This window comes from Belonocnema kinseyi, chromosome 2 (genome assembly GCF_010883055.1).
Source record: "Belonocnema kinseyi isolate 2016_QV_RU_SX_M_011 chromosome 2, B_treatae_v1, whole genome shotgun sequence".
Taxonomy (NCBI): Eukaryota; Metazoa; Arthropoda; class Insecta; order Hymenoptera; family Cynipidae; genus Belonocnema; species Belonocnema kinseyi.
In genome coordinates, this window is record NC_046658.1 from 8,697,015 (window position 1) to 8,724,540 (window position 27,526).

Sequence of the window (27,526 nt, forward strand, 5' to 3'; positions counted from 1 at the left end):
TCGCATCGGCCAAAGCTCTCGCTGCATTATACACACAATAATTGATAGCTCAGAGGTCGGATTCACCGGAAAAATGTCCACGAAGCTCGTCATCCATTTCAGATAGATCTTTAGTCTGGAGAGAAACCTGGATGTTGATGTTTCTCCGGGTCTTAAAGCAATACTCTTCTTATATCAGATGCCTGGCCGAGGTTGGTCTTATTGTCTTCTCTCTTTCTCTGTTACCGCCTTGTTCTACGTTTCGTAGAGTAGGCGTTCCGTTTACATAGCCCCTTTTTTAGAGTAGTTCGGCAGAATTTCGCAGACGTTGAGGCGAAAAGTGCGAAAGATCCGGGTGCTTCCATCCCCACAGAGCATGCAGTTCTCGAGATTCCGAAGATCCATCGCATTGAATCCATCTTCATTATCTTTCCTAGTTCTAAAGTGGTCGGCATTGTTGTTTGAACCGCACCCTTTATCCGCAACCGGAGGAAGCGTTCGGTGGCTTTGTCATAGGCCCTTCCGTTTGGTTCTAGAGGAATCAAAACCGAACCGAATCGTTCCGAATGGTATACATATTTATATATATATATATATATATACACATATATATAGTGACGGGGTATTCTAGCCACCGTACAAAAACGTATTAAAAATAATGTTAAAAAATATAATTAGCTATCGATAATCGTAGTCATGGACCAAGAAGAGAAGGCTTCCCAGCACATGTGCAGTGGATGAGAATTCCGCTCGCACAAGAGTGCTGGGAAACACAGGATCATGCCATGGTGGATCGACGCGCGCCATCACGCTGCGGAGGGACCAACTGCTGACTGTCCACACCCTCGTGCCTCTCTCTCTCCACTGATCTTTAGTGTCGATTTCGTGACACAAGTGGCGCTTCGGTTCTCGCCTGGATGAGAGGAAATACTCGGGATCGCAAGACATTGCCAGGTAAGGTCCTTTACTAAATTTTTGTCTTGATTTCTTTATTAAATTGTCATTCAACGACGTGTGCTGAAATGGTAGGCACGCGCCGTTGAAATTAGTAAGTTGCTGACCCCGGACAAGGTCATGACCAATTTCTTCTGTCAATTAATTAAATTTTTACGTGTCGATAATTGATTGGAATCTATAGTTATATAGTACATACTGAAACGAATGGTATCTTCCGCCCACTTAAGTATTGAAATACTTGTTCGGTTCAGGGCGATTATAAGTAAGACCACGACGGAAATAATGTAAAATTAATAAACTGACCTCGAGTGAGCCAACAATTTCGTGTTGTTGTTGGAAACACGGATTCCACCCTGGTAAAATTGACGAGTCTGGAAGTATGACATACATTCAAAATTGAATTATATCAAAATTTAAAAAAAAGGGCAAATAAATAAAGAATAACTCACACATCGCTAGTATGTAAAGTAGATTTCATCTTAACTGTACCCGATGGTAGTGTACTTGTCACCGTCTGGCGCGCTGGTAGAAGTATTGATGGACGCCCGTTTTGCTTTGATACGTGTTGAGTATAATACTAAATCGACGGGTCCTTTTAAATAATTGTCGGTGACAATTACCCTTTGATGAAATGGGTTAAATATCGCGTCCAAGTGTGAAAGGGTGTGGCCCCGTGAACCGTGAGTGGGTGACCGGTGATGGTGCCGCACTTTACTTCGGACGAGTAGTGAGTGGCAATTCTCGAAGTCATCGTTTTCATTAGTTTCTGCACAGTCAAACAAAATTTCGAAGGTTTTGTTAGGATTTTCAGGACGTCGGACTCCAAGGAAACAAAGGCAGGACGCCTGGTCCCTAAATAAACACCATTATTTAACCTTAAACTAAGATTGACGATTTACAATTACTTGAAGATCCCTTCTCCTAAAACAGGTAAAATAATAAAAAATGGTCAATCTAACTTCATCTGCACTCATTGAACATATTACAATTTTTAGACTCATTCCTCAATTGTTTAGATTTCTGATTTTTTACTGGTCATTAAATAGTTTCGCGGTTTTAGATTAATTGGTGATTTTGTGCTGACATGTTTGAGTCTTTTTAGAGTAAAAAAAGAAGAAAAGGGGGAAATGTAATCTTTGGCAGCGATTGACATACCCAAACGTGATGATAATAGTGTCTGAACGTAATGCTTTTGATTTAAGTCTGATATCTACCAGACCCATTAACAGAAAAGTATTGCTATATTCTAAAGCTATTCTGAAATTGACAAATCCTGGTTCAAAGGAAACTGGTGCAATTTTCAGCGAATAGAAGCAATGAATCTATAAATCATAGTTCCATAAGGAATGCTCGCAACTAAACTCGAACTTAAACGATAAGAAAAAAACAAGTGCTTATTACTAATTATATTACAGAATGACTCAACCAGTCTCAAAATCAAACCGCAATAAATGCTCGTAACTAAAAATACAAACTAAGAATTAAACGAAACTCGAACTCCAACGACAACAAATGCTTGTTACTAACTATGTAGCCTAACAGCTAAACGAAGAAACCTTAGAAACTTACTGTACAACCTAACAACTAACGGAAAAGAGCTTGCAAACTAACTGTACAACGATTAGAGTCGCGTTAGGATGGAATCAACCAGAGCATGTATAATCGGGTGATATGCGTCCAGGGTATCCCTTTGTCTCGACGAGACAAGTGAAGGGGTTGCAGCATCAGTTCCAGCATCATCCAGATTGGGCAGTAACGCCAATCATGGGGAATCCCTGCTTTGGGGGGAACCGGTTCTGTCTGTCGATAGCCTCTCTTCGTGTCCGAAGCAGCGGGCCCTGGTCGACTGTCCGTCGACAGACGAAAAGCTCCCGCTTGTTGGCATGGCATCTGCGTCTCCGTAGCGCCTGAATCGTATCCGAACGATGCTGTTAAGAAGTTTCTCGTTAACTAAGCCCCGATTAATTAACCAATAATGTTTAAGGTCCTTACTATGGGCCATATGAAGTATTCCCGATTCATCTTGAATCTCATAATCTATCGGACTAAATCCCTAAGGCTCAACAATCGTTATATGCTATACTCCAAATCCTCTACAGTTAGGGGCACGATATCGGAGACTCCCTCCTCCTGTCTTCGGAGTGACTTTGCCAGCCTAGGTTCTCTAACATAGTTTAAGAGCCCTGGCGATACTGAAGTGGAACTTTGTACGACAGCGGCTTTTAAAATTAACTTGTTCACAAACTCGATGCCATTGTCAGTAAACAATACTTTGGAAGTTTCCCATATACATATAACCGTTTTCTCAAATGACTTCTGGATATTAAGGGCATTGGCTTTCCTTAATGCCAGGACCTCCATACACTTAGTGAACATTTCCTAAAAAACCAAGACGTATGGATAGCCGATGCGACTAAGTGGTAACAGAAACATCATTTCCGCTGCTAAAATTGACCAAAGTTGCTCTATTACCCTTTTGCCCATCAGGCTCAAAGAACCGGCCTGGTCTACCTTTATCTTGTGGAAGATTTTTCATCCTTGCACGTATCTTGCAATATCACTGAACACGACAAGCCAAAAGTAAAGCAACGAAAGACGTTGGGAGGTTTTATCAATACCCAAATGTCCAGACGTCTTAATGTCGTGTGATTCACTAATTGCTTTATTGCGAAATTCCATGGGTAGAACCAGTTTCCAGGCCTCCAAATCCGGTAGCAATGGATCAGTGAGATGGTTAGGCCGACTAAAATATAGCTGATTGCCCTCTAACTTCCAGTTAGGAAACTGATAAGGCATCTCGTGGACCAACTTTATCCTTGGGATGTACCAAAAACCGTCTGCATCCGCTATAGCACATACTATCTCTTTATCCGGCTCAAACAAACGTGAGAGAGCATCTGGTGCGTATTGAGGGGCACGATTTCTGTGTTTGACATCAAAAAAAATATTACCATAATTTAAGGGCTTAACGACCCAATCTACCAGCAGGATCTTGGATGTTTTACAGCCATCTGAGACTACTGTGGTTTAAAATCACTATAAAGTAGTGTCCGTCGAGATACGGTCTAAATTTTGAAACTATCTATACCACTGCAAAACATTCCTGCTCAGCTACAGTATAGTTTTTCTCAGCGCCCTGCATAGATCTGCCAGCAAAGGCTATGACGTGTTCTTCACCGTCTTGGATCTGGGTCTTGGATCTAGCAGAAACCTTTTCCTGATCATTTTCTCATTCAAATCTTCGTTTTTTTTTAGTAATCGATAAAAGGGTTCAGATTTTGAGGCAAAATCTTTCACAAACCGCCTATACCACGAAACCATGCATAGAAACCGTCTAAGTTTACGCAAATTACTGGGAGCCAGATAGGATATTATTAGCTCAATCTTTTCGGGGTCTGGGTGTATTCCTGTTCTAACAACCTGAGAACCGATATAACGTACCTGACTGGACCTGAGCTCGCTTTTGTCTGGATTGACTCTAAGTCCGGCGTTTATAACCATATGCAGAACTCTCTCTAGCCAGTTAGTCTGTAATTTCCTTTAGATTTTTCAAACATTACTACAGAGTTAGACCATTCACTTTTAATTGGGCTTATAATCCACTCATCTTCTAGCCTCTGGGTAGGTAGCTTGCCTGATGGGAGGATGTCCCTGGATATCAATATAGTGTTTCACCATATGTGTTACTGGATGCTTGGTGGGCATTAGAGGAATTTTTCTGTTAAGAAAATCATCCAAATATATACCCTCTGATGGCTTAACTCCTTTAATGCCAGAGCAAGCTTGAACTACTTTATTCAGTTAAGTAACATCGGCAACTGCTACACGATTTTCTGATATTTTTTGTAGCAAGTTTTTTTTCATAACCAATTTTCTGTCCTTGATAATTTCTCCAAATACTGTCACTTAACTTTTAAATAGGTGCAGCCCCATATAGGTACAGCATAAGTCGGGATCAAAGAGTCCGTTTAGTTGTTGGTCTTCCAAACAAACGGTAATGAACAGGCACCTCTCGTCGAGTACCATATTTAATTGATCTAAGAGAATCTGAGGGGCCTCAACAACGAAGTCGGGAAGTAATTGGACCCTGCTATCACTTGCCCATATTCGTTTCCCGGCCAGGGTCACGAGCATCCGATACAGCTCGACGAGTATTGACCGGATTTGCCACAGTAGTAGCAAAAAGTACTCTACTATGCTTGGTTTTGTTAGACGCTTCAGTGGCGTAGGCACTCAATGGAGGTTATGCGAAATTAGCTGGTATCATAGGTGCCTGAGGAAAACCAGGTTCAGAGCCGTAATTAAAATAGGGCAAATGATATCCGAAAGGATTGGGCATATGAGCAACTTGTACCTCTGGGGCCTGCTACAGCATAAGCGCTACCTGGATTATCAACTGAATTATTATTATTATTATTATTATTATTATTATTATTCGTGGCTTTGGGGCTTGCACGATCATCGCGCTTTTCATCACTATTTTTACCACAATCTACGCTGCCTTGTTTTTTTTGGTTCCATTGATTGTGTTCTTACCTTGATTATTATCGTCATTAGCTCTATTATTATTTGATGTTTGATTAAACTTTTAATCAGATGAACCCCGTTATACATCATAGCCACGGACTAAGTCAACAGACTAATGAGATTAGAATGTTATAACTTAATTCGAATAATTTAATACGATGCTTGAAACCTCTTGCGATGATGTTGTAGGTATACAATTACGAGCGGCCACGAGCGTTGGAGGTCACAACAGTCACCTCTGGATGCTTTCTTAGAGCTACCATCTGCCACTCAACGGGTTTTTAGTCGCTTGCTTCCTGATGGTCAAGAAAGCTTCTTATAATGCGACAGGTGTTTAATAAAACCGCCTTCTGTGCTGCTGCCATTACCCTACTAAATTCTAAATGTTTAAGATAAATAGATGCATGATTCACATTCCTCTATATGGTCTTTACTCCTTGCCTTAACTCGCTATACTTGTGGATCTTGGTTATATAGGTTGACTGCAAATTTTCGTTAAGCAATTTTCTGCAATGATAGCTGAAAGACATTCATAAATTGTTGGAAGACAGGTAATCGGTCGAAAGTCAGATGGATTTTGAGCGTCTGATTTTTTTGGTAACATATACGTAGTACCCTGGAGCATGAAGCCTGTCATCAGATCTGAGTGTTTAATGATCTTCTGAAAGCACCTTTCCAACGCAAGATGCACCCTCGTTAGGTACTTGTACCAGAAGTTGCGCACCATGTCTGGACCTGGAGATTTCCAATTACTTGCCCTTTTTAAGACCGCTGAAATATCTAAAGCTGTGATGTTTGTCAGGTGCATTTTAAGGCTATTTCTTGCCCTTACTTCTTCCAGTTTGAACCACGCAGTGTCTAAGTTGCATCTATTCATTTTTCCCCTAACACGCAACCAGTAGTTAGTCATATCTTTCAATTGAGGGACTTCGGTGCCTTGCTGGTTATTTGGCTTTACTCTCAGTTCACGATAGTACCTTCTTTCATCTGTCTGAAAGTTTTGATTTTTTTGCCTTTCTGCCCTACTTTTCTTGTACCGACGAAGTCTAGGAGTAAGAACATCAACCGTCTGTCGTTAAGCGTCTAAAATTTCATCTTATATGGCTGATGTAAATGTCTCGAAGTGCCGAGGGTGGATGATTTTAGTAACATGGTTTATCAGCTTTCTCGTTCTATTTCCTTTTTTATATGGAGTTAATCGACCCAATTTGCACCTTAGTTTGCTCACATTCATATCCGACCTGATCTTCCATGGTGGATCTTGATCCCTTGCTGGCCCAACGTTCTAACGGTTGCTACAGCTGCACAGTATACAAGAGTTTGCACCTCTAACGCAGTTTGTGCTACGTTCAAATATGTTGGTAGAACCTTGCTGTCGAAATGTGCTATTAGTGCACGCAGATCATTTGTGATGTTCATTTTGGGCAGAGAACGCCTAATTAGGCTTCGTTATCCACATCTTCCAAGGCGAGTTCATCAATAGGAAGCTGCTGTTTCACTTCCATTTTGATAGCAGCTAATTCAAAAGCTGAAAGCAGTCTTTTTACAGATAATGAGCGTTTTTGATCTGCCAGATTCTGCTCATTTACTTTTGTGGCTAGCTCTGTGCATTTAAGTAAGAAGTGTCTATGATGTTCTATCCTCACACTTTGCCCACATTTTTCTGATAATTATTGTTATTGTTATTACTCTGACTATCATCGCGTTTCCCGTCGTATTTATTATTTTATTTCCTAACTATAGCATGGATATCATCCCTAGTTCGGACGCGCGCAGATGTCGGCAAATCGCTTACTAAACTAGGAGAAGACATTTGAACTCTGGATCTATTGTCTAAATGCTAAGGAGGAATATGATCGTTATTAAATGTATCTTGAATTGGTAAAAATGAATCCAAAAATGGATTAATGCTATTGAGGTGGTTATTGTTATGCAAGATTGCCGTAACATAACTTGCATTCGATTGCGTGTCTTCTTTCTGTAGGGTCTGATTGCGTGGCTCCGAAATGTTCGAAAAATTTAAAGGATGATTACTATCGCTCATATCACTATTCTGAACAATTTTGCTCGAAAAATGGGTCATTCTATTTGCTTTGGATTTAACAACGTTCTATGGCGCTTAGCTTTCTTTTAAGCTTCTACTTGAAATTTTTTGCCTGCTTTTCTCTTTTCCGGAATAAAAATTTTGATTTATAGTATTTTCGCTTAACAAAACTACAAATTGACATTCAATAATGTAATTAATATATTAATAGATAATATTTGAAATAAATTACTTTGGAATTCTTCTGAAACACAGTATAAATAGAACAACAAATAATTTTGTCAGTGAAAATCTTCCATGGGATTTGAGTAACAAAAAACACAAGCCACTTGAAGAAAAACATAGAAGTATATATTTTATTATACAGATGCAAATTATGTGAATCATTGGATTAAACACTAAATAATTTAGTTCAATAATTTGTTACAACTTTCCTCTTTGTTGTATACACTCCATTTTTGACAAGTCAATCTCTCAAGGGCTTTTTCTTTTCTACGGCTTGTTCTTGCAATCGTTGTGCAATCATTTCACTACATATTCCATTTGCAAAAGGTTCTCGACTCGGTTTGGCAACGCTTGTTGCGAAATGTGCGACAGTGCTGGGTATTTCTGGTACCACAGAGTATGCGGGTACGTAATGTAACATTTGGTCACAGAGTTAATAGTTGAAGTCCAGCATGTCATTCCTGAGTCTATCTGTCCACTCAAATCTGTGCGCATCTCGGTCGTTTGTCATTGCTTTTCCATTTAAATTTTGTGCAGCACCTTAAACTCAGGTGCATTTGGCACTGTTAGCTAACCTATTGTCGGATGCTCTACGCATTCGATCATTTTAAACTGCATACAAAACTTTATTTGGTGCAGCCATAGTTATTTCCAGGAGCAGCTAAGAAAAGGCATTGTTCACCCTTAGATGGCCTGGCAATACTGGGTCAGGCTGCATTCTATAGAAGGTCACTCAATATCTCAGAGTCACTCTTGGAACTCATTTTACCCAGGTGCCGTTTAGCTATTGGCATGTTTAATGCGACTGAGCAGGAACAAACTGGGAGCAAATGCCAGTTAAAACGAACATAGGCTTCCAGTAGAACCGTGCCAAATCAAACTTATGACCACGTCTCACGATTGTCAGTTAGGTGGGCACGCGGGTATGGCTTTTAGGTTACGAACTAGCGATAGTTTCGTATTTCCAAAAGCACCGTTCACAAGGACAATTACTTTAACCGAATATTTTGGGTTCAGTGATTCCAGCTTCCCTTTAACTTCTTGATACTTCTGCTCCTTTTCCTTCTCCTTAACACTGATTTTGTAGTCTGCCGCAGCTAAGAATTCAATTACAAATATAGTTTGTTTCTTGAATTCTTAGAGAACGATGTCAGGCCTTGAACGTGAAACGGAGACTGCTGTCCCAAAATCATAATTTTAGAAAATTTAGTACTTCTCGTTTTGGAAAATTGACCATCTACCTCGGAGCGTTCGGCGGGGCATGGTCGCCGCCAACGCCGTAAGAGCCATGAAGGTGGCAATTAACAACTCTCACTGCCGCATTATGTCTGTAGAGATACATCGCTCCCGCTTGGGTGAGACACCCAGATAGTAGGAGTTCTAGTGTATCAAACGCTCTGCACCTATCGCTGGGAACTTCGTGATGTCGTGGGTATAGTACGTGTAAGAAAGTTTGAGTTTATCGGTTAAACATGAAAATTCCTTGTACTTAACTCAAAGTATCCAAGGATATTTAAAAATCTATTATTTTTAAAAAAGCAGTGGGTTTTGTTTAAAAATTACCCACTACAGGAACACTGCGCAAAACCGCACTTAAAACATTCCTTAAAATCTAACGAAATTGTGATGTGATTCAACGATTTTAAGAATATAAACTACATATACATGCAGTCATAAACGCTGAAATGTATGATTATTTTCAACCCTGATACTCGAAATACAAACAGATTTTGTACTTATTCATTGTTTTCTGTACATGTAAGCATAGTCTGAATAAAAACTTAAGACTACTTTTTAATTTTCCACTTTTTTAATAGATTAGAAGAAAAGAGAAGCTCTGTATACACGTTTTGAGGATACGTTTGCGCACAGAGACCCGAGATATATGATGAATTTATATTCACTAACAAACTTCAATTAACTTTAGTGTATATGAATAAACCTGCGTAAAAACTGTATGTTTTTCTCAATTTCCTAAAATTTGCCCTAGGCTAGGACAAATGTGACGGACTTTAGTCTCATTTTGAGATCGAATTTGATTTCATCTAGTGAATAAACATAAAGACACGTGTCAGGTTAAAATCGTACAAATATTACATGAGCAGCTCCTAGAATTTTCTTGATTTTAAGTTTTTCTCCTGTTTTAGGGGGGAAATCTAACGCCTATAGGAATTTCTGAGGTTGAGTTTGGTTTCAGGGGCTCAAAATGCATAAAAGTGCATTTATTAGCTGCAAAGTACAAGCATTCTGCTATCTCACAATCATCACCTTCGCATATTCTAGACTTTATTAAATTTTTCGCTACCCTTCTCGGCTAGGAGAAAATTTTACCGTTGAGTTCCAATTCTGAAATTGGATTTCGATTAGGCGGCTCAAAATACATAAGGATGCACTAGTCTTTCACACAGATAATAAAATTTCTTTCGTGGGCCTGTGTTCTCTACGTAAGAAAAGTTCTTCAGACCTCAAAATCGCTGGTCATCGCTGGATGCGTTTGAATTATAGACGACAAACTTCGTATACATACATCGTCAGGAAGTGTGAATTGTTACCTGTCGTCGGTGTCTAGAGACACTGAATCACTCAAAAATTTGCTCCCTACGGGTAGGTGATCAATCTGTTCATTAGTACCTGGAAAACGCTGAACTTCGCATACCATCATCGCCAGAAGACTTGAAGTTGTCTCTGTCGTCGTTTTATGGAGACACTGAGCTTCTCAGCCATTTAATGCCTGACAGCAGAGGCTCAATCTGTTCGTGAGTAGCTGAAAATGCCGAACTTCTCGTACGTTCAGCGCCGGGAGGTGTGAATTCTGCTCTTTCATATCCGTATGGAGATACCGAGCCACTCAACCATTCTCTGCTCTTTCGGCTGCCAGGAGACCCCAAATTTTCCATTCGTCAAAAGCTTGGTGGAATCGGCATTATCTTATCCAGTAGTCGATTTCCGACTCGATTAACAACTTACTATTCTTAAATCTTTTCGCTCTCGGAAATCAAACAATTCAAAGAGAATCATTTCATTTTATGAATTTAAATCAATAACGTGACCTGATTTTTAGGTACTGATCCCGATAGCTCTTTCGCTTTCTTATTTTTTTGGAATCACTGGCCTATGTCTCGTGCTTAATATTTACTAGCGAGTTGGATAGCCGGTCAGAAACTCAAAGCACAAAGGTTCCAACTCGGGCGAGTTAGCGCATAACACATGAAACACTTCCTACACGTTCTTTCCAGCCAGGAAGGTGACGTCTACGTTTATGAAAATATGATATAAACAACATGCAGCTGGCCGTCAGCTATATTTATTTGCACTTGGCGTACACCGTCATCTGTTAGTTTAGACGTGAAACTATTTTTGTCAAGAATTTTATAATAACACTTACAATACACTCTTCGACATGACTTTTGCCCTCAAAATAAGCGTGGTTCACTCTTTTAGTATTCTCAACCAAATACTAAGAATCCGTTAAAAAATACTCTAGTACGTATGTCTTTTTTGAACACGGGGTTAAAGGTCAAGAAACAACCACTTGATACTTTTTGGAAACATATTAAAAATCAGTGCAACGTGTTAGATTCTTCCACATGGTATCCAGTTAAAGTTCAAATCTTTCGTTTTAAATCTATCATGCTGAAAACAAAGAAAATCAGCATAAAGCCGCTGAACACCATTTTTTTAGTTGCTTTACGTAACGCATGCACTTTGCCTTGAATAGAAAGCACGAATTACAGTGGACGAATAAATAACGGACACCAACAAACTCGAAAAATGATGTCAATTGTATACTAACTACCTTCATTAAAACATTCCCCCTCCCCATGATTAGTAACAACCGCTTGTTGGGTGATGTTGTGAGTGGGCCAAATTTAACTTTAACTTTTTTAACTTCCACATATTGACCGCAAGCGTGTTCTCAAACTATTAAAAGCCGACTATTGAACACGAAAAACATCTGACACTTCTTAATGTCTTACAATCTGTCGGAGAAAAATCTTTAGCAGGGGATGAAATCATTATTCACTGCCTAGTGAAAATACCTAATGTTTCGGAATTAGACTTCAAAGTATGTTTATAAGATAAGTCTCCCCATGTCACTCATAAAATACATCTGAAGCGAGTTTACACATTCCTTACCTTCAAGATTTTCTTTAGCGATTTTACTAGTCGGATGCCTGGCGAGTGTATGAGCTGCTGTTACAACTTGTGGTCCATATATTCTCAAATTTATTTCCGTGAACTTTACTGATACTTGTAAAGATTCAGATCGAGCGATGTGTCTCAAAAGTTTACATACCTAATGACAATTCAATAATAACTTTAGAATTTATACATCATATATACACTTCAAACTTTTACCAAAATCGTGTTAAAGTAATCTACACCAAAATTTGAAATTTTCCCTACTTCACCTTGGGAAAAATTCGCCAAAATAATTTGTGAGATATTACAGAAGAAATATCGGAATTTCCCCCGAAACAGATTTGCGAATACTCTCTATATTTATGTGAAATCTAACTGAACATTTAGGGAATTTTCCCTAAAGCGGAATAATGTTTCCTACAATTAGTACGAATTATTTAATTCCCCAAATAGTAAGAAATATTTAGAAACTTTTGCATGAATTTCCATCTACTTAGGGAAACTTTCCCTCAACTTGTAGGTATTATCTAATTTCTTAAGGTTTTGGAAATTTTCTCTAATTTTTCAGTTCATTATAAGAACTTTGAGAGAAATTTAAAAAAATCTTGGGGAAAATAATGAGCGTTTCTTCACTGAACATTAACTTTTCTTGCGTAATTTGGTTCTAGTTATACATAGATATCTGTAGGACTGTTTAACTAATCTTTTTCCATATCTGTACATCTATCTGGAAAGGGCCAATATTGTCGGTATGGACTGACGTATATGTGCGTATATGCGAATAAATTTCTAAGATTTTATGTTCAACGTAAACCCTCTAGGTTAAAAACACGCAAACAGGGAATTAAGGTTGAAACTTTAAGAAAACACTTCGATAAAAACGTATATAACGGTATGAATGATGATTTTACTGCTTATTTGTTAACAAGAAAAACAATTTTAATGTTATATCACTCGCGATTACCTCCGTGCCACACTCGCGCGCGGACCGATCTTTTGAGTACTTTTCTTTAAATTCTTATTTAATTTAATTTAGCAGTTTAAACTCACCACAAACGCAAGATGACACTACAATCGTTCCAGTTAAAAGACATTAAGTCTGGTGGTCACGTAGTGTCCATAACGACACTTAAAATAAGCCGGTTGATGCTACTGGAATAAAGTCAGAAGTGGATAACACAGGCTTCTTTCTTCGTGGGAATCGCACTTAGCTTTTATTATTTTCGCCTTGTTATCAACTATGTTGAAGAGAGTAAGCTTTGATTTCTTTACCTAGGGGAAGTAGGATTTGGCAGGGATTATTGCAGAGTTTTGAAAATAGATTTATTGATCGCTGTGGGAACGGTGACAGGATGTGGCGTGACTTCAAAACGTTGATGCTTACTGAGCATCGACTGATCATTTTTTTGAAAGCACGTGTGCCAGTGTCAAATCAAAGTTAAATTCATCATTTAAATGATTAAAATCAGTATTTCAACAATTGACAACAGTTTCCGGACCTCATAACAGATATTATGTTTTATTTGAGGCTTTATTCTTAAGTAAAAATTTCATATTTATTGTAAAATTTAGAAATCTATTCTTAGTACCTGTCTTCATTTTGGAGAATAGAAACTTTTAAGATCTATGACGAAACTTATATTATTGAAAAGTTAAATCAATGAGTCCCTTAGCAGTAATTGTTATCGATTATTGAAATTTAAGCTTCAATTACTTCAAAAATTTGAAAATAGGTAGTTAGGGAGATATTATTAACGTATAAAATTATTTATTCAATGTTTATTAATAATAAACATTGTAAATCGAAATTTTGAAATCGCGCTCGGGCTTGAATGTCTTAGAAAAGAAGAAAGATAAAGAGTTATCGCATTTTCAGTCTTAATTATTGCTATCGCGCTCGTGTTCGATTTCTTATAATACGATAATCGACGACTATGAATTTTTAACAAAAATGCATTACCCATAATCCTTGCTCTTTCCACTGACTACTGATACTTTTTCGGGAATTTCTCCCCTTTCTACACCACATGACACTTTATTGATGAGGACAAGAGGTCTCTTCTGTCTTGAAATTGGTTGCAACATGAGGATGTCATGAAATCTCGATGTAGTGGGATCATAGATACTGAATTTAGGCTGGCTGAAGATTCTGCGCTGGTAAATCAATTCGTGGCATAGCAACTGATTCAGCATGCGTATAAGTACTCTTCAGGTTATCTCTCACAGTGAAGAGAGATAAATGGTAATTATGAATCCTTTTGGATGTTTAAGCTCGTCTTAAGTCCTCTTATGGTAGTGGAGCTTCCGATGACTCATCAGACAATCAAGGAAGGTCGAGACGTATTTCCGGTGATAAAACTAAATCTTTCTTCAAGATAGATGAACTACTCAATGTTCGTTTCTTATCTAAACAAGCCCAGCAGGTGGCTCCGATATTTAAAATTTTAGATCGATGTAGATGAATCACAAATAGTAACGTCAATAGCTGAAGACCTGCTCAGGTTCCATGTATCAAATTGAACTGATTGGCATTTTTCTGACATTGCTAGCTAAAATTATAGAATTTTTGTTCAAGTTGTTCCAATGTTTTCACTCCCTCCTGTTATACGGGGTCCTGTAGATCCATCTATAGGGGTAAGTCTATAAGCCTTTTCCAAACTTATTCAATCTTGTGTCATTCGGAGTGGGGGGGGGGGATTAGATCGGGCGAAGAAAATAGGAGCCTTGAGATGAGTCTAAGACAAAAACCAACTGGATGGTCGCTGCCCAACGATGGGAAATCCCATCATTTCAGGCAAATCTCTAAATAGTACTGTACTCTTGCGATTTCGCATCTTAACTTCGTGGATCACAGGAGTCTCTTGTGTTTCCAAGGGCTCTAAAACGGAATTCCGTGAATCAATTTGATTTCTTTGCTGAAGGTGATGCTGAAATAATGATACAAATTTAGTTACCCTCTCAGGAAGTGGGTTTTTCAGTTCGGTGCAAGGATCCATATTTTTCAAATGGAGTGAGAGCTCTTGATCTTCCTCTCCTTCTGATACAGCTGTGATTTCAGGTTAGACTCTGTTAGGACCATTTGGTCCTAACAGGATTCTAAGGATGCTCCTGGCCAAGCTGAACTGCCATCCCTCCTTCTGTTTCTCCTTCGCTGTTATAAACGCATACACCATCTATGTATACCTCCGTTGGCTTACTACATATATTAGGGAACCAAACGTTACGGAGGTAGATCGGTGAACTGTTAGGTGCAGGTTTCTTAACTGGAGGCACATAAGTGGGTCCTATGCTGGGGAGCGTACAATAGTCCCTTCGATAAATTGTTTAATCGGAGTCATCACTGTCTTCTGAGGACGCGTCGTCGGAGTTGGTGTTGTCACGACCAAATGGGTTGGGTCGTGCTATGGCTTTTGTACTCAAGGGATTTCATTCTTGGCACTAATTTTAGTCGACGTGCACTTTAGTGGCAAGGTGAGCTAATGGCCTGTATGTGAAGACTGTTTCTGTAGTTAAGCACTTTTCTCGCCTTGGTTGGGGTTGCTGGAAGTGATGTTCCTTGGGTGATCGTACAATCTGTCTTGTCCGCATAGGAAGTTGAAGGGGAAGGGTTGAAATTAGGATGATTTCATGTCCTCGGCATTTATCAAATTTATTGCAAGTGTCACGCGATTCCCTGATAACTCTTCTTGTCCTCTATTTTATTTACCTGTTTTATACTCAATTCAGAAAAATCATTAAATTCCGAACATCAAGAGAATTCACAATATTGATAACGGTATTCAAGAAATTCGTAGTATACACAGAATTTTTCGAATTCATTAAATTCATGGAATACAAGGAATTCACAAATTAAAGGATTTCGAATAATTCAGGGAAACCAAGGAATTCACGGTATTAAAAAAGTTCGCGTTATTTAAGCAATTCGCGTAATTCATAGATTATAAGGAATTTTCTTAATTGCAAGAATTAAAAATATTGACAGAATTCACAATGTTAATTACAATATAAATTTGTACAATTCAAGGAATTTATGGAATAGAAGGTATTTACTAAATTCACGGAGTTAAAGAGATTAAGGGAATTGACGGATTTCAAACCAATTGACGGAATTTAAGGAATGCACGTAGTTCAGGCAATTCTCGGAATTCAACAAATTAGCGGAATTCATGGAATTAGTGGAATCAATGGAATTCGTGAAATCCATCGCATTAATGAAATTCATCGGATCCGTGCGATTCAAGAAACTCGTGGAATACATGCAATTCACAACAAGGATCTTTGATATACCCCCCCCCCCCCCTTTACCTTGGTGCATAAGCCCTAATTACGGTTAAAAGGAGAAAGACATAAGTGAGAGTAAGAGAGAGAGAGAGAGAGAGACCCGATTTACCGAGAGATTGCACATCGAAATAAATTGAAAAAATGCAATACAGTTTCTAACCTTTTTTCTCTATAGCCCAAGCTTCCTTACGGCTGCGGAGCGTCGCTCGCCACTTCTCCACTCAACTTCACTTCATGAGACACGGCACGCAAACTGTTACTCCACTCTTGTTCTGAGCTTCATTCTAACACTGCTTGCACAAAGCTGATCGAATTTATAGTTTTCCAACTGTTGGTTTTACTCAGCTTAACTTCGCAAAAACCCTCATTGTTGTTCACTGCCCTTCCGATATACGTATTTGTGAGAGTGACAATTCGCGTACCGAGTCTCGCGCGAGGTAAAATGCCGACGGGCAAGTTGGACTTTAACTCTGACTTCCCTTTGGAAAAATTGGTTCCGTTACCTGGAAGAAGTGATGAACGACTGTCTCGATGCAACAGGTAGGATGAACCTTATAGGCAATGTTATGGATAGTTTGGGTAGGGTTTATTGCTGATACTGCATCTGGACGGCGACCAGACTTGGTTTTTGTGACTACGAAAAAGCTGATTGAAAATTCTTTGAGAGTAAGCAATTTTGCAGGGAACGTGCAGTATAGACTGTTGCTATGCATGAAATTTAGATGTTGATTAAATTTGCTGTTAATAATTAATAATGTCTCTCTACTTTTATTAGTGTAATTCCACCTTCCGCGTCAACTAAGGGATTTTCCATTATTAGTTCCTTTTACGTTCAAAATAGGTATTCTGAAACTGTCCATAGTTGACAACTCAGTAATTTAAATAAAAGAAAATTAATTTATATCAATAAAAGTAAAATCCAAGCAACCATCTTGAATCCGTATTGGATTCGATATCTTCGATATAAACGGGAGCAATTCAAATTGATCATATTTCTAATCTTTTTCTCAATCATTTGAAGAGTCTCCGAACCTTTTTATCGTCTTCCTCTAGGGTTTGCAAATGGATTATTATGTCGTCCAAGTATACAAAGGCTTCCTTACCGAGCATTTCCTTTAAGACATTTTCCACATGGCGTTGGAAGGTTGCGGGAGCATTTTTTATACCCATGCGCATTCTTAAGTACTCGAAATGTCCTCTCCAAATGGAAAATGCGGTCTTGGGCCTATCATCTGGATGTGTTTCTACTTGATAGTATCCACTTGCCAGGTCAAATACTGTAAAATAGCGCGCTCGTCCTAGTTGTTCTAATATTTCGGTAATATTAGGTAAAGGATAGGTGTCGCCGATTACCTTTTTATTGAGGACTCTATAGTCTATAACGACCCGGTACTTTCTCACTCCCGAGGCGTTAATTTTTCTGGGGACTATGATTAGTGGCGCATTGTACGGTGGTTGTGACGGACGGATGACACCACTTTTGAACTATTTTTCGATTTGAATGTCAATTTGGTCCAATGCATCTGGAGGATGGCGATATGGTTTTCTCAATATCACTGCATCGTCTAGTGTGGGAATTCGATACTGGATCCTATTCGTGATACTCAGCATTTCTCCAGGGATATGTAATACGTCGGCGAAGTCATTGATGCAACCTTGTATGAGTTTTTTCTCCTCATCATTAAGATAATTGGTGTGTAGGACTTCAGCAACACGTTCGCCCAGAGGTTTACTTGGCTCTAACGGTCCGTACCTTCTCGGGCGTTGACTCTGGGGAGGTATCCCTCCGTTAGTTCTCGATTTGCCACTGGTATTTCCACTGGCTATTTAGTCCGGGCCCCAATTTTTAAGATCCGGTTGAACGGTTTTTTGTCATCCTTTAGTTCCCTTTTTGCTTCCACCGATTCAATATCGACGAACGGTATGGGCATTATAGGGTCGGATATTACAACGAGGGAGCTGTATCAAAACGATACCTGCGCTTGTTCTTCCCTTAAATACGGTCGACCTTTAATGACGTCGGCCGAGATAGGGAAGGTGTCTTTTATCAGATGGAATTTGACCGGCTTTCCAAGTATGGTGAGTTCCACAGTGCGAAGCGTTGTGACTAAATTGGTCGTGATGCCGAAAATATTGATAAGTTCGGTTCCTACAATTATCGTACCTTTCGACGCCCAAATTTTTATCAGGTTGATATTGTACTCTGAATCTACTAAAAAATGGGCTTTCCGACACCTGAATTCTGGAGCAACTAGGCTAACTACTGAAGAATCTTCTTTTTCTCTTTCGGCCCTGAGGACTCGCAGTGGTCTGGAGGGAATGGACTTTAATACGGGTAGGCTGGTGGATATAGGGGGTTGCAGGGTGAGTGCGTGGAGCCGTAAAAGGGATATTGAAGTAGAGAGGCTGGATTAATTTGATATGCATTTGTAGCGCTATTCGTTTTCTCCATTCTTCGTTTTTTTTATTCTTGTCCATTTGTATTGAGTAGGGGCTGGGTGATCTTGTACGCTTCAAGCGGGGTTCATTATGTCGGGATTAATGAAAGGTGGATACTGGAGTAGCCTTTACTCTGTGGGCATATCATTGTCTCTCCTTATTATGCAACGCATGTTCGTAGACCTCATGCAAATCCTTGGGGTTGCAAGTATCCACAAAGATGGCTATTTCATCGGACAAACCTCGGATGTAGGCGTCCAACGCGGAGTCTGTTACTGACTTCATAATTATTTTCGTGTCATTGCTTGGTGACGCGTATTTCTCATCTAAAGAGTGCTTCGCTTCACTAAGCAATCCCAAGGTACGGTCGTAATAGTCACTGACACTCTCCGTTTGCTTTATTCGCAAATTCACTATTGACTCGAAGTACAACTGATACTTTTTCATAGAAGAAAACCGTTTACATACGTGGGTAATTAGATTTTGTATTTTATTAAAGGTTTTATCTCTCACACTTTCCCTGGCAATCCCTTTTAATTTACTGAGGACTACCTTCACAGAAGAGGGTTCGGAGGTTTCATTTACGTAGGCCAAACCGTTGGTTACATCTTGAATAAAGTCTTTAAGGAGGGGATTTTTACCGTCGAAAGTGGGGATATGAAGGTGCATTGTTGTAGGGTCATCCCCTCTAATGCGTAAGCCATAACCTCTCTCATGTCCGTGGTTGATGGTCCGGTCTTTTGAATAGTTATGTTGGGTGTTACACCGCCGAAGCGAGGGGTACTTTGATTTGGGTTGGGGTTCGAACTCGTCTCGCCCTTCGGCATTATTTTTCTTTTCGTTTAAGTGAGCTTTACACAGGGTAGCCGTGAGGAGTCCTCAATCAATCTTCAAGTAAACAGTTTTGACTGCCGACTTTCTCGAGTGCCCTAAGTTCCGCGGGCGTGATTTTACCTTCTTTAATCCACTAGACCTTACCTTCTACCGAGTGTAAGTAAGTGAATCTATAAACGAGTGCCGACTTACGCTATGTAAAATTCAGACCTTTCTACAAAAAACAAAAAAAAAAAGGAAGTAACACAATCGAATAGCAGGACAATTATTTACCAAATCCTGCATTTGGCAAGCTCTTGGTGCGACCCTCTTCACCTAGAATATTTCTAACCCTCGCTAGGATCGTTACGCAACGTTTGCACCTCAGCTCATTAAATAAATGAGAAAAGTAGTAAGGTCACATTACTTCAGGGCAGCATTCTCTAGATTCGTCTCTCTCTTTCTCGTATTCCCATCCGGAGATCAAAAAGGGGTATTAATAGGGCAAAGTTTCAACAGAGAAAGGTGTGGGAGGGGACCTTTCGAAAAGTGAGTGTCTTCAACAAAAATAACACCGTTTCACTCACTCCATCAATACCATCTCTATTTCTGGCCTTTCCTCGGGGTCGGTTGTGACTATTACGGTTTCTGCATCTGAGTCGGAATCAGCAGCTAACGATCGTACATTTAGGATTCTAATTTCCTGATTTCGTGCCGCGGTTCTTTGTTCTAGCGCTTCTTCTAAAGGTAAGTCGATCACGATTACTTCGATACTATTAGTGCCGGCCTCAAATTCTTGGTTTTGTTCAATGGGAGTTTGCACCGTTAAAAAGGCAATCAAATTCGCAGGGACTTTCGATTTGTGTGAAGATATCTTCTGCTTTCGGCGGTAGGGGACCTACGAAACGGATATTCACAGGGATGTTGACTACTTCCCCTGAGGGTTGCCCTACTTTCTTTATTTCTTGGACAAGCAGTTTATTTGACAGAAAACTTTCAGCTTGTAGTTGCTGTTTAAGCAGTTCTTGACGCCCTTTAAACTGTTTCCCTACTCTAGGTTTGAACTTCCTTTTCAGGTTTGAGTCATACATTTTGTATGCTGTTCATATTGGGGGCAATTAATAGTTAGTTTTGCGTCTATACTGTTTATGACTATTCCCTATAATTCCAGAGACTCTACGGCCACTTGTCCCAAGATTCCGTTAACCCTTGTCTGCCCTACAGGGCTCAATGAAGAGATAACCTTAAAGAACAAGGTTGCGCCGAATACCGTGATTTGTATTGTTCCTACCGTTCGGTAACTATAACCTACCCCCGTGTACTCAATAGGGGCATACCTGGTGAGCCGTATTAATAGCGCCTCTTCAGAAATGAAATTAAAATTGACGCTGGCGCACAGAGACAAACCCACGTTACTGCCACGGAAAGCAGGGGAGGAAATACTGATCCCAGTAGGGGGTTGACCTTCGTACTCTGCCATTAAATCGGACACAACGGGAGGCATCTGTGCGTAGGGAATTTTGGGGTGATTCTAATTTTATGTCTTATGCATAAAATTAGAGCGCCCTTTGCTGGATGACGAAAACGAAGCTAACTTCTCTCTTTAATTTATTCAAACCGAAATCATTATCAGTAAATCACTCAGGCGCTGGCCCTTAGACTGGCAGCCTGAATCTTAGGGGAGGATTCGACTGGCCGTTAGGCTTGTCTATTCTCCTTGCATTTTCAATTAATTATTTCATTGTAATAAAATTATTCTAACTAAAGGATTTGGTCCCTGAGTCAGAAGAGAATTAGTTCAGTTTCTCTCAAAAACAAGCAAATTACTTGAAAGCATTTAAGTGCTGACCCTTAGGCTTGCAGCTTAAAAATTTGGGAATGTTTCGACTGGCCATTAGGTTTGTCTAGACTCCCTGTACTCCATGTTTATTGAATTGATTTTGAATAACTATAATAATCGGCGAAATATTTTCTAACTTTATCTCAGATATAAAATCGGAAAAGTTTCTGTCGGTTATCTATAGAACCTAAAACATTTTTCTAATAAACTCAAAAACAAGCAAATCACTTAAAAGCATTAAAGTTTTGGCCCTTAGGCTTGCAGCTTAAACCTTTGGGAAGGTTTTCGATTGGCCGTTAGGATTGTCTAGACTTCCTGAAATTCCAGCTGTTTGACTTGATTTTAAGTGGTTATAATAACGAGACAATTATCTCAGATTTGATTGCATAAATAAAGCCAGGGAAATTATTTTAATTATTATTCAACCCAGGCACTTGTGTAATCAGCAGTGAGAGACATCATATTTTCTGTGAAGCACTGAATTATTTTCACTCAATTCGAGAAAAATTACCTACTGGAAAACGGGGTGGAGTATCCCAACGCTTTTGAATTCGTTTGTCGGAGGTACAAAACTAGTAAATCAATCCAGAAGGGAATAACCTATCTTTATTTTTTTGTGGTGTTCGATTTTACAATTCTACTCTCGGACTGGGAGAACTAACCTTTGTAGTTCTGAAAATTTGTTGGGTGGTGTAAATAATTTCGGGTCGCTTCATCTTGTCTTTAATAAGAATTAAGATAAATGTCTTTTATTCAAGAAATAAAATTACACTACAAATCTACATTTTCTGAAATTTACCGCCTATCTCCACGGTAGCAGAGGAGATGACGGGCTAATCACTTTCCTTCCACAAATTTAATAATGTACTACTTTCAATCACCCTCCGGTGGGTTTAATCAATCTTCACAACAAGGATATTTAATATCCCCCCCCCCTACTCATTGGTGCTTAAACCCTAATTCCGGTTGAAACGAGAGAAACATAAGTGAGACCGAGAGTGAGAGAGAGAGAGAGAGCGATACCTGATTCACAGAGAGATTACACATCGAAGTTAATTGAAAAAAATACAATACAATTTCTAACCTTTTTCCCTATAGCCTAAACTTCCTTATGGTCGCGGAGCGTCGCTCACCACTTCTCCACTCAACTTCACTTCATGAGATGCGGCGGGCGAACTGTCACTCCACTCTAGTTCTAAGCTTCACCATAACACTGGTTGCACAAAGCTGATTGAATTTATAGTTTTCCAACTATTGGTTTTACTCAGCTCAACGTCGCAAAAACCCTCTTTGTTATTCACTGCCCTTCCGATATATGTACTTGTGAGAGTGACAACCCGCGTACCGAGTCCACCGCGAGGTGAAATGCCGACGGCAAGGTGATCTTTAATTCTGACTTCCCTTTGGAACGAGATGGAATGAGAGAAAATAAATTTAAATCAATAAAAGTAAAATCCAAGCAACCATCTCCAATCCAAATTGGATTCGATATTTTCGATATAAAGGGAGCAATTAAAATTTGGTCATATTTCTAATCACTTATTTCCTTATAGGGTGAAGTAAAGATTGCAATTAATTGTTATTTAAATAAATAAACTATGTGTACATGAACTTGTGTGCAAGTGAGTTAGTTAAGTTAATTTTGACAATTTTAGGTTTCTTCACCTCGTTCCAATCAAATATTGACAGATGTTTGTTGATTTCTGTATGGCTAATTTGTTTGTTAATAATGTTTAATTAACACTAGCCTCTTCCCTTTAGTTTAATTTCTTTTTGGGCTTCTAAATGATTTTAATATCAGTGCATCAAAATTACTAGCTTCCTAGACAAAGGGGAGCAGGGTTGAGATTTCTTACCACAGGGGCTCAAATCCGCCTCGGTGATAAGAATCGATCAATTGGTCGATTGAGGATAGTAGCTGAGTCAAATGTGAACTTAAGAGTATTAGGTGAGCATGAAATAGGTGGAGGTTCAATATATATTTTTCATGCATTGCGGGTACCTGCTGTGGCTAGGTTGTTGAATAAATCAGGGTTGATAACCATTCCTGATTTATTTAATGACATTATCTATATTGTTAAGCAACTGTACGGATTTTCTGAATGAGGGTTTTTTCTTAATGGCTGGAGGCAGGATAGATGATTTTTGTTCAACTCCGGTCCTAATCTCCACAGATCGCTGCCAAAGATTAACTTATCGCATGCCGATTGTTCTTCTTAAAGTTTGATCCAAAGGAATTTTTTATCTGGGATGATTATTATTGTTAATATTAAGTGTTTTGTGGCTGAGGTCAGCGTGCAAGTATCAGCACCGCAGGAAAAATTGAAAGTCGTTCATGAAGGAGGCGTGATTGCTGCCCGCCTCTGTTCGTCTCATTATAATCCTCTCTCGGCGCGGGGGGTCTGATTAAGTGTGGCTTAGACCCGTGCGATGATCTTATATTCGCTCTCTCCCTAGCTATTCGTGTAACCCACTATAATAAGTTAATGCAGAGCAAGACTCGGATATTCAGCCTGACCACTGTTTTTCTTTACTTATCTGTTACACGGATACCATGAAGCATGGCAATGACACTTTTTCGATGCCAGCCCACATAGAGGGTCCATCGTAACAAGGAATTCAACAAATTCAAGGAATTCACGGAATTTACGTAATTCACGGGATTTAAAAAATTCATAGAACACAAGGAATGCATGGAATTCCAGGAATTGAAGGATTTCACGGATTCAAAGAATTCATGTAATTCACGGAAGTTATGTGACTCTTTGAATTGAGGGAATTCATGGATTTCAAGGATTTCGCGAAATTGAGAGAATTTAAGAAATCATGGAATCATGGGAATCATGACACAATTTATATTAAAAATTACGGTATTTATGAAATTTGTAGAATCCATGCAATTTGTGCAATTCAAGGAGTTAATGGAATTGATGCAATACAAGGAATTCATCAAGTTTACGGAATTCAAGTAATAAAAGGAACTGAAGGAATTCAAGGAATTCAAGGGAATTTACGTAATTCTAGGATCTCGCAAAATTTAAGGAATTTTCGGGATGAAAGAAATTCACTGCATTCAAGGAATTCACTAAAGGCAGATAATTTATGGAATTCATCGGATAGATGGAATTTTTGAAATTCATCGAATTTGTGGAATTTACGGAATTCATGGAGCTTTTTTAATTCGTGACATTAATGGTATTTTTTGAATTCATGTAATTCTTGGAACTCATGGGATTCGTGGAATTCTTGGAATGCAAATAAAGGTATTCACTGGACTCAAATATTTCACCGAATTGAAGAAAACCCTTAAATTCATGGAATTTGTGGAATTTATTAAATAAATAGAATTCATCTCATTTATGAAACTCGCAGAATTTATAGAACTAACGGAATCCATGGAATTCGTGGAATTTTTAGAATTCGTGGAATTCACGGAATTCAAGGAATAAATGAAATTCAAGGAATAGACGAACTTCAAGTAATTCAAAGAATTTCCGAAATTCAAAAAATTTGCGTAATTAGAGGAATTCAAGGAATTAGCGTACATCAATGAATTCACGAATTTCAAGGATGTCACTTAAATAATGAAAGTTATTGAAATCACGGAATTCACGGAAGTCAAGGAATTTGCGGAAATTAAGGAATTCAAAAAATGCACGAAATTTAAGATTTTTTTGGCATCCGATGAATTCACGGAATCTCGGAATTCAAGAATTTTACGGAATTTAAGGAATTATCCTTAGGTCAAATTCATTGATATTTTTGCAAAAAGGTATATAATTAGTAAATTTACTGTTTTGAACGAAACTGTAACTTGTAAATCAATATCCTGCATTTTTTTAATTGTTACAAGCAAATTAAAGGATATAACTGTTAACTGCTGCAAATTCGGAATGCGAATATATAACTTGCATAGATTTTGTTAGAAAACTGTAAAGAATCAATTTTCAATTGCCAACAAGCACCAAAAAACAATGATAGTTAATAATTTTAACAATATTTATGAACAAATTAACTTGTTTGGCCCTTATATGCATAAAAAATTTGTCTTTTCTACGAAATTATTTGTTTTTATGTGAAGAATAACAATGGTACACAAAATAGTATTAGGAAACAATATTTTTTATTGTTATAAACAATTTTTATAAACAAATTCACTTATTTGGTATTTATATTCATAGCAAAGTTTTTCTTTTTATGGAATAATTTATTTTTATGTAAAGAACAAGATGGGCACACATTGTAATTCTAGGAAACAACATTTGATATTGTTATAAACAACTTTATAGACGATTTCTCTCATTTGGCACTGATATGCATATAAAATTTGTTGTTTTTTTCTGAGGAATTATTTCTTTTATGTGAAGAGTAAGAATAGTGTTGCGTATCACTTTATCAATTGTGATAACTGGTACGCCAGAGAGACAAAATAGTCCTTTAAGGTGAGGCCCTAGTGCTTTATTTGTATGAAGGACCGTTTCTTCTACTCTTTCTTGAAATAGTTTATCAATTTCCGGCAATTTTAAATATTAAGGTGGATGACTGAACTGATTCTGATGTTACTCTTGGCACTTCCTACGATACTACATTCACGAAATGTCATAAACGAGCACTCACTTTCGAATCTCTTTTTATTCTGCACACATCTTTATTTCGCTTCACTTTTCTTGAGACACCCGTGGAAATCTCGTAAAGAACAGGTGCGATCAGTTTTGCATCCGAAATTAATTTTTGAAATGATTTTTCGCGTGATGAGGCAGGGTCACGTTTATCTTTTATTTAACGTCCCCGAACGTTTGTTACTGATTCTGGAGAGGCCCGGTGCCCACTCGGCAGACACTTCGCAAATCAAGTTGCGAGAAACGTAGATGGACTCACTTAAAAAATTACTCGATGTAATTTTTCCGATGGCCGGGACGTACCTCTTGATGAGGTGAGAAGTGGATGACGACTGCTGTCGAGCAGGACTGTGATTAACATGGTCGCCTAATTGAATATAGAATTTGACGGGTTTTATTGCTGGTACTGCGATTGGAGTTTGCCTAGCGATCGTGGGAACGAAGACCAGAAGTGGTTTTCATGACTACAAGAATTCTGATCAAAGAATTTTGAAAAATAAGCAATTTTTCAGTGCACGTGCAGTGTGCACTGTTGCTTTGCAAAAAGTTAGAATGTTAATTAAACTTATACTCAATGACTAGCAGTGACCCCTTACCAATTTTCTGTTTGCTATTAAAAGTGTTAAACAGGTTGATCAGTATTTTTAATCACTTACTTCGCTCTTAGAATCGAATAGGGATTTTTGTTCTTCAATTAATTAAGGTAGTACTTATATACAGTTGAGTTACATTTGTAATGTGAATTTTTAAAGGTTTTTGCTTTCTTTTCGAATGCTGATCAATTTTTAAAAGTATTTATTAATTATTAATTTATCTATATCTAAATAATAGGTCCAGTGAGGATGGTAGTCGAGATTGCTATTGATCATCGATTTTTTGACCTTTGTACCATAGGGCTAATAACTTAAATTTAAGTATTTTGAAGGATTTTACGACTCTTTTATTTTTACGTGAAAATAATTTTATTAATAATAAATATCGTTAAGGAACATTTCTGTAGAAAATTCATGTGAACAGCACTGCATGAAAAATTATAAGTTGTACTTATATCAGAGTGGGCATACCATCGTCCACCTTCGTCCTTCTCATTGTATTCCTCCGACCGCACGGAGGGCCTGATTAGGTGTGGTTTAGCTCATAAGGTGGTCATAATTTCGCTCTCTCTCTTTCCTTGACCCATGTGCGGCCCATTATGGTGCGTTAATTTGAAACGAAGATGGGGGATCCAGTTCAGTTTCCATCCTTCCTAAACTTAATTGGTACGCAGACACCAGTGAGCCCAGCATGGACAATTTTGAGTTGCCCAGCTTCAGGTGGTACACCGTAATAATAGTACACATTAGAGATGCCGGATGGGACATACCTTTCTGGCTACGCAAATGATAAAATAACAGTCCTTGCCGAGCTGCGAGATCGTGCCTGAAATTTACCCCACCATACCTACCGTTTGGGATCCGCAAAACAGAAGGTGCATGATTACCACTGTGAGTTCATGTACAAGCCGAAAATGCACGATTCGACTTCGGTTTTATGCTGTACGATGATTGCCGATCTGGAAGCTTCGGAAGACTTCGGTGGTCTTCTATTTATATCTCGATCCCCATTTGAAAGAAATGGAAGAAATTGGCGAATTCAATGTTTCGCGTGATTCTTCATCTC

The 27,526-nt window shown here is 38.6% G+C and overlaps 1 protein-coding gene across 7 annotated transcripts in view; it reads right to left on the reverse strand.

Annotated features, from left to right (window-relative positions):
• The window catches only part of LOC117167137 (alpha-catulin), a 453,685-nt gene that overhangs the window by 164,136 nt on the left and 262,023 nt on the right, over positions 1 to 27,526 (reverse strand). For all 7 annotated transcript variants that reach the window (XM_033351828.1, XM_033351833.1, XM_033351832.1 and 4 more), the window contains one exon: positions 11,870 to 12,029. In XM_033351828.1, coding sequence (XP_033207719.1) covers positions 11,870 to 12,029 — 160 coding nt within the window. The remainder of the gene's footprint in view (positions 1 to 11,869; positions 12,030 to 27,526) is intronic.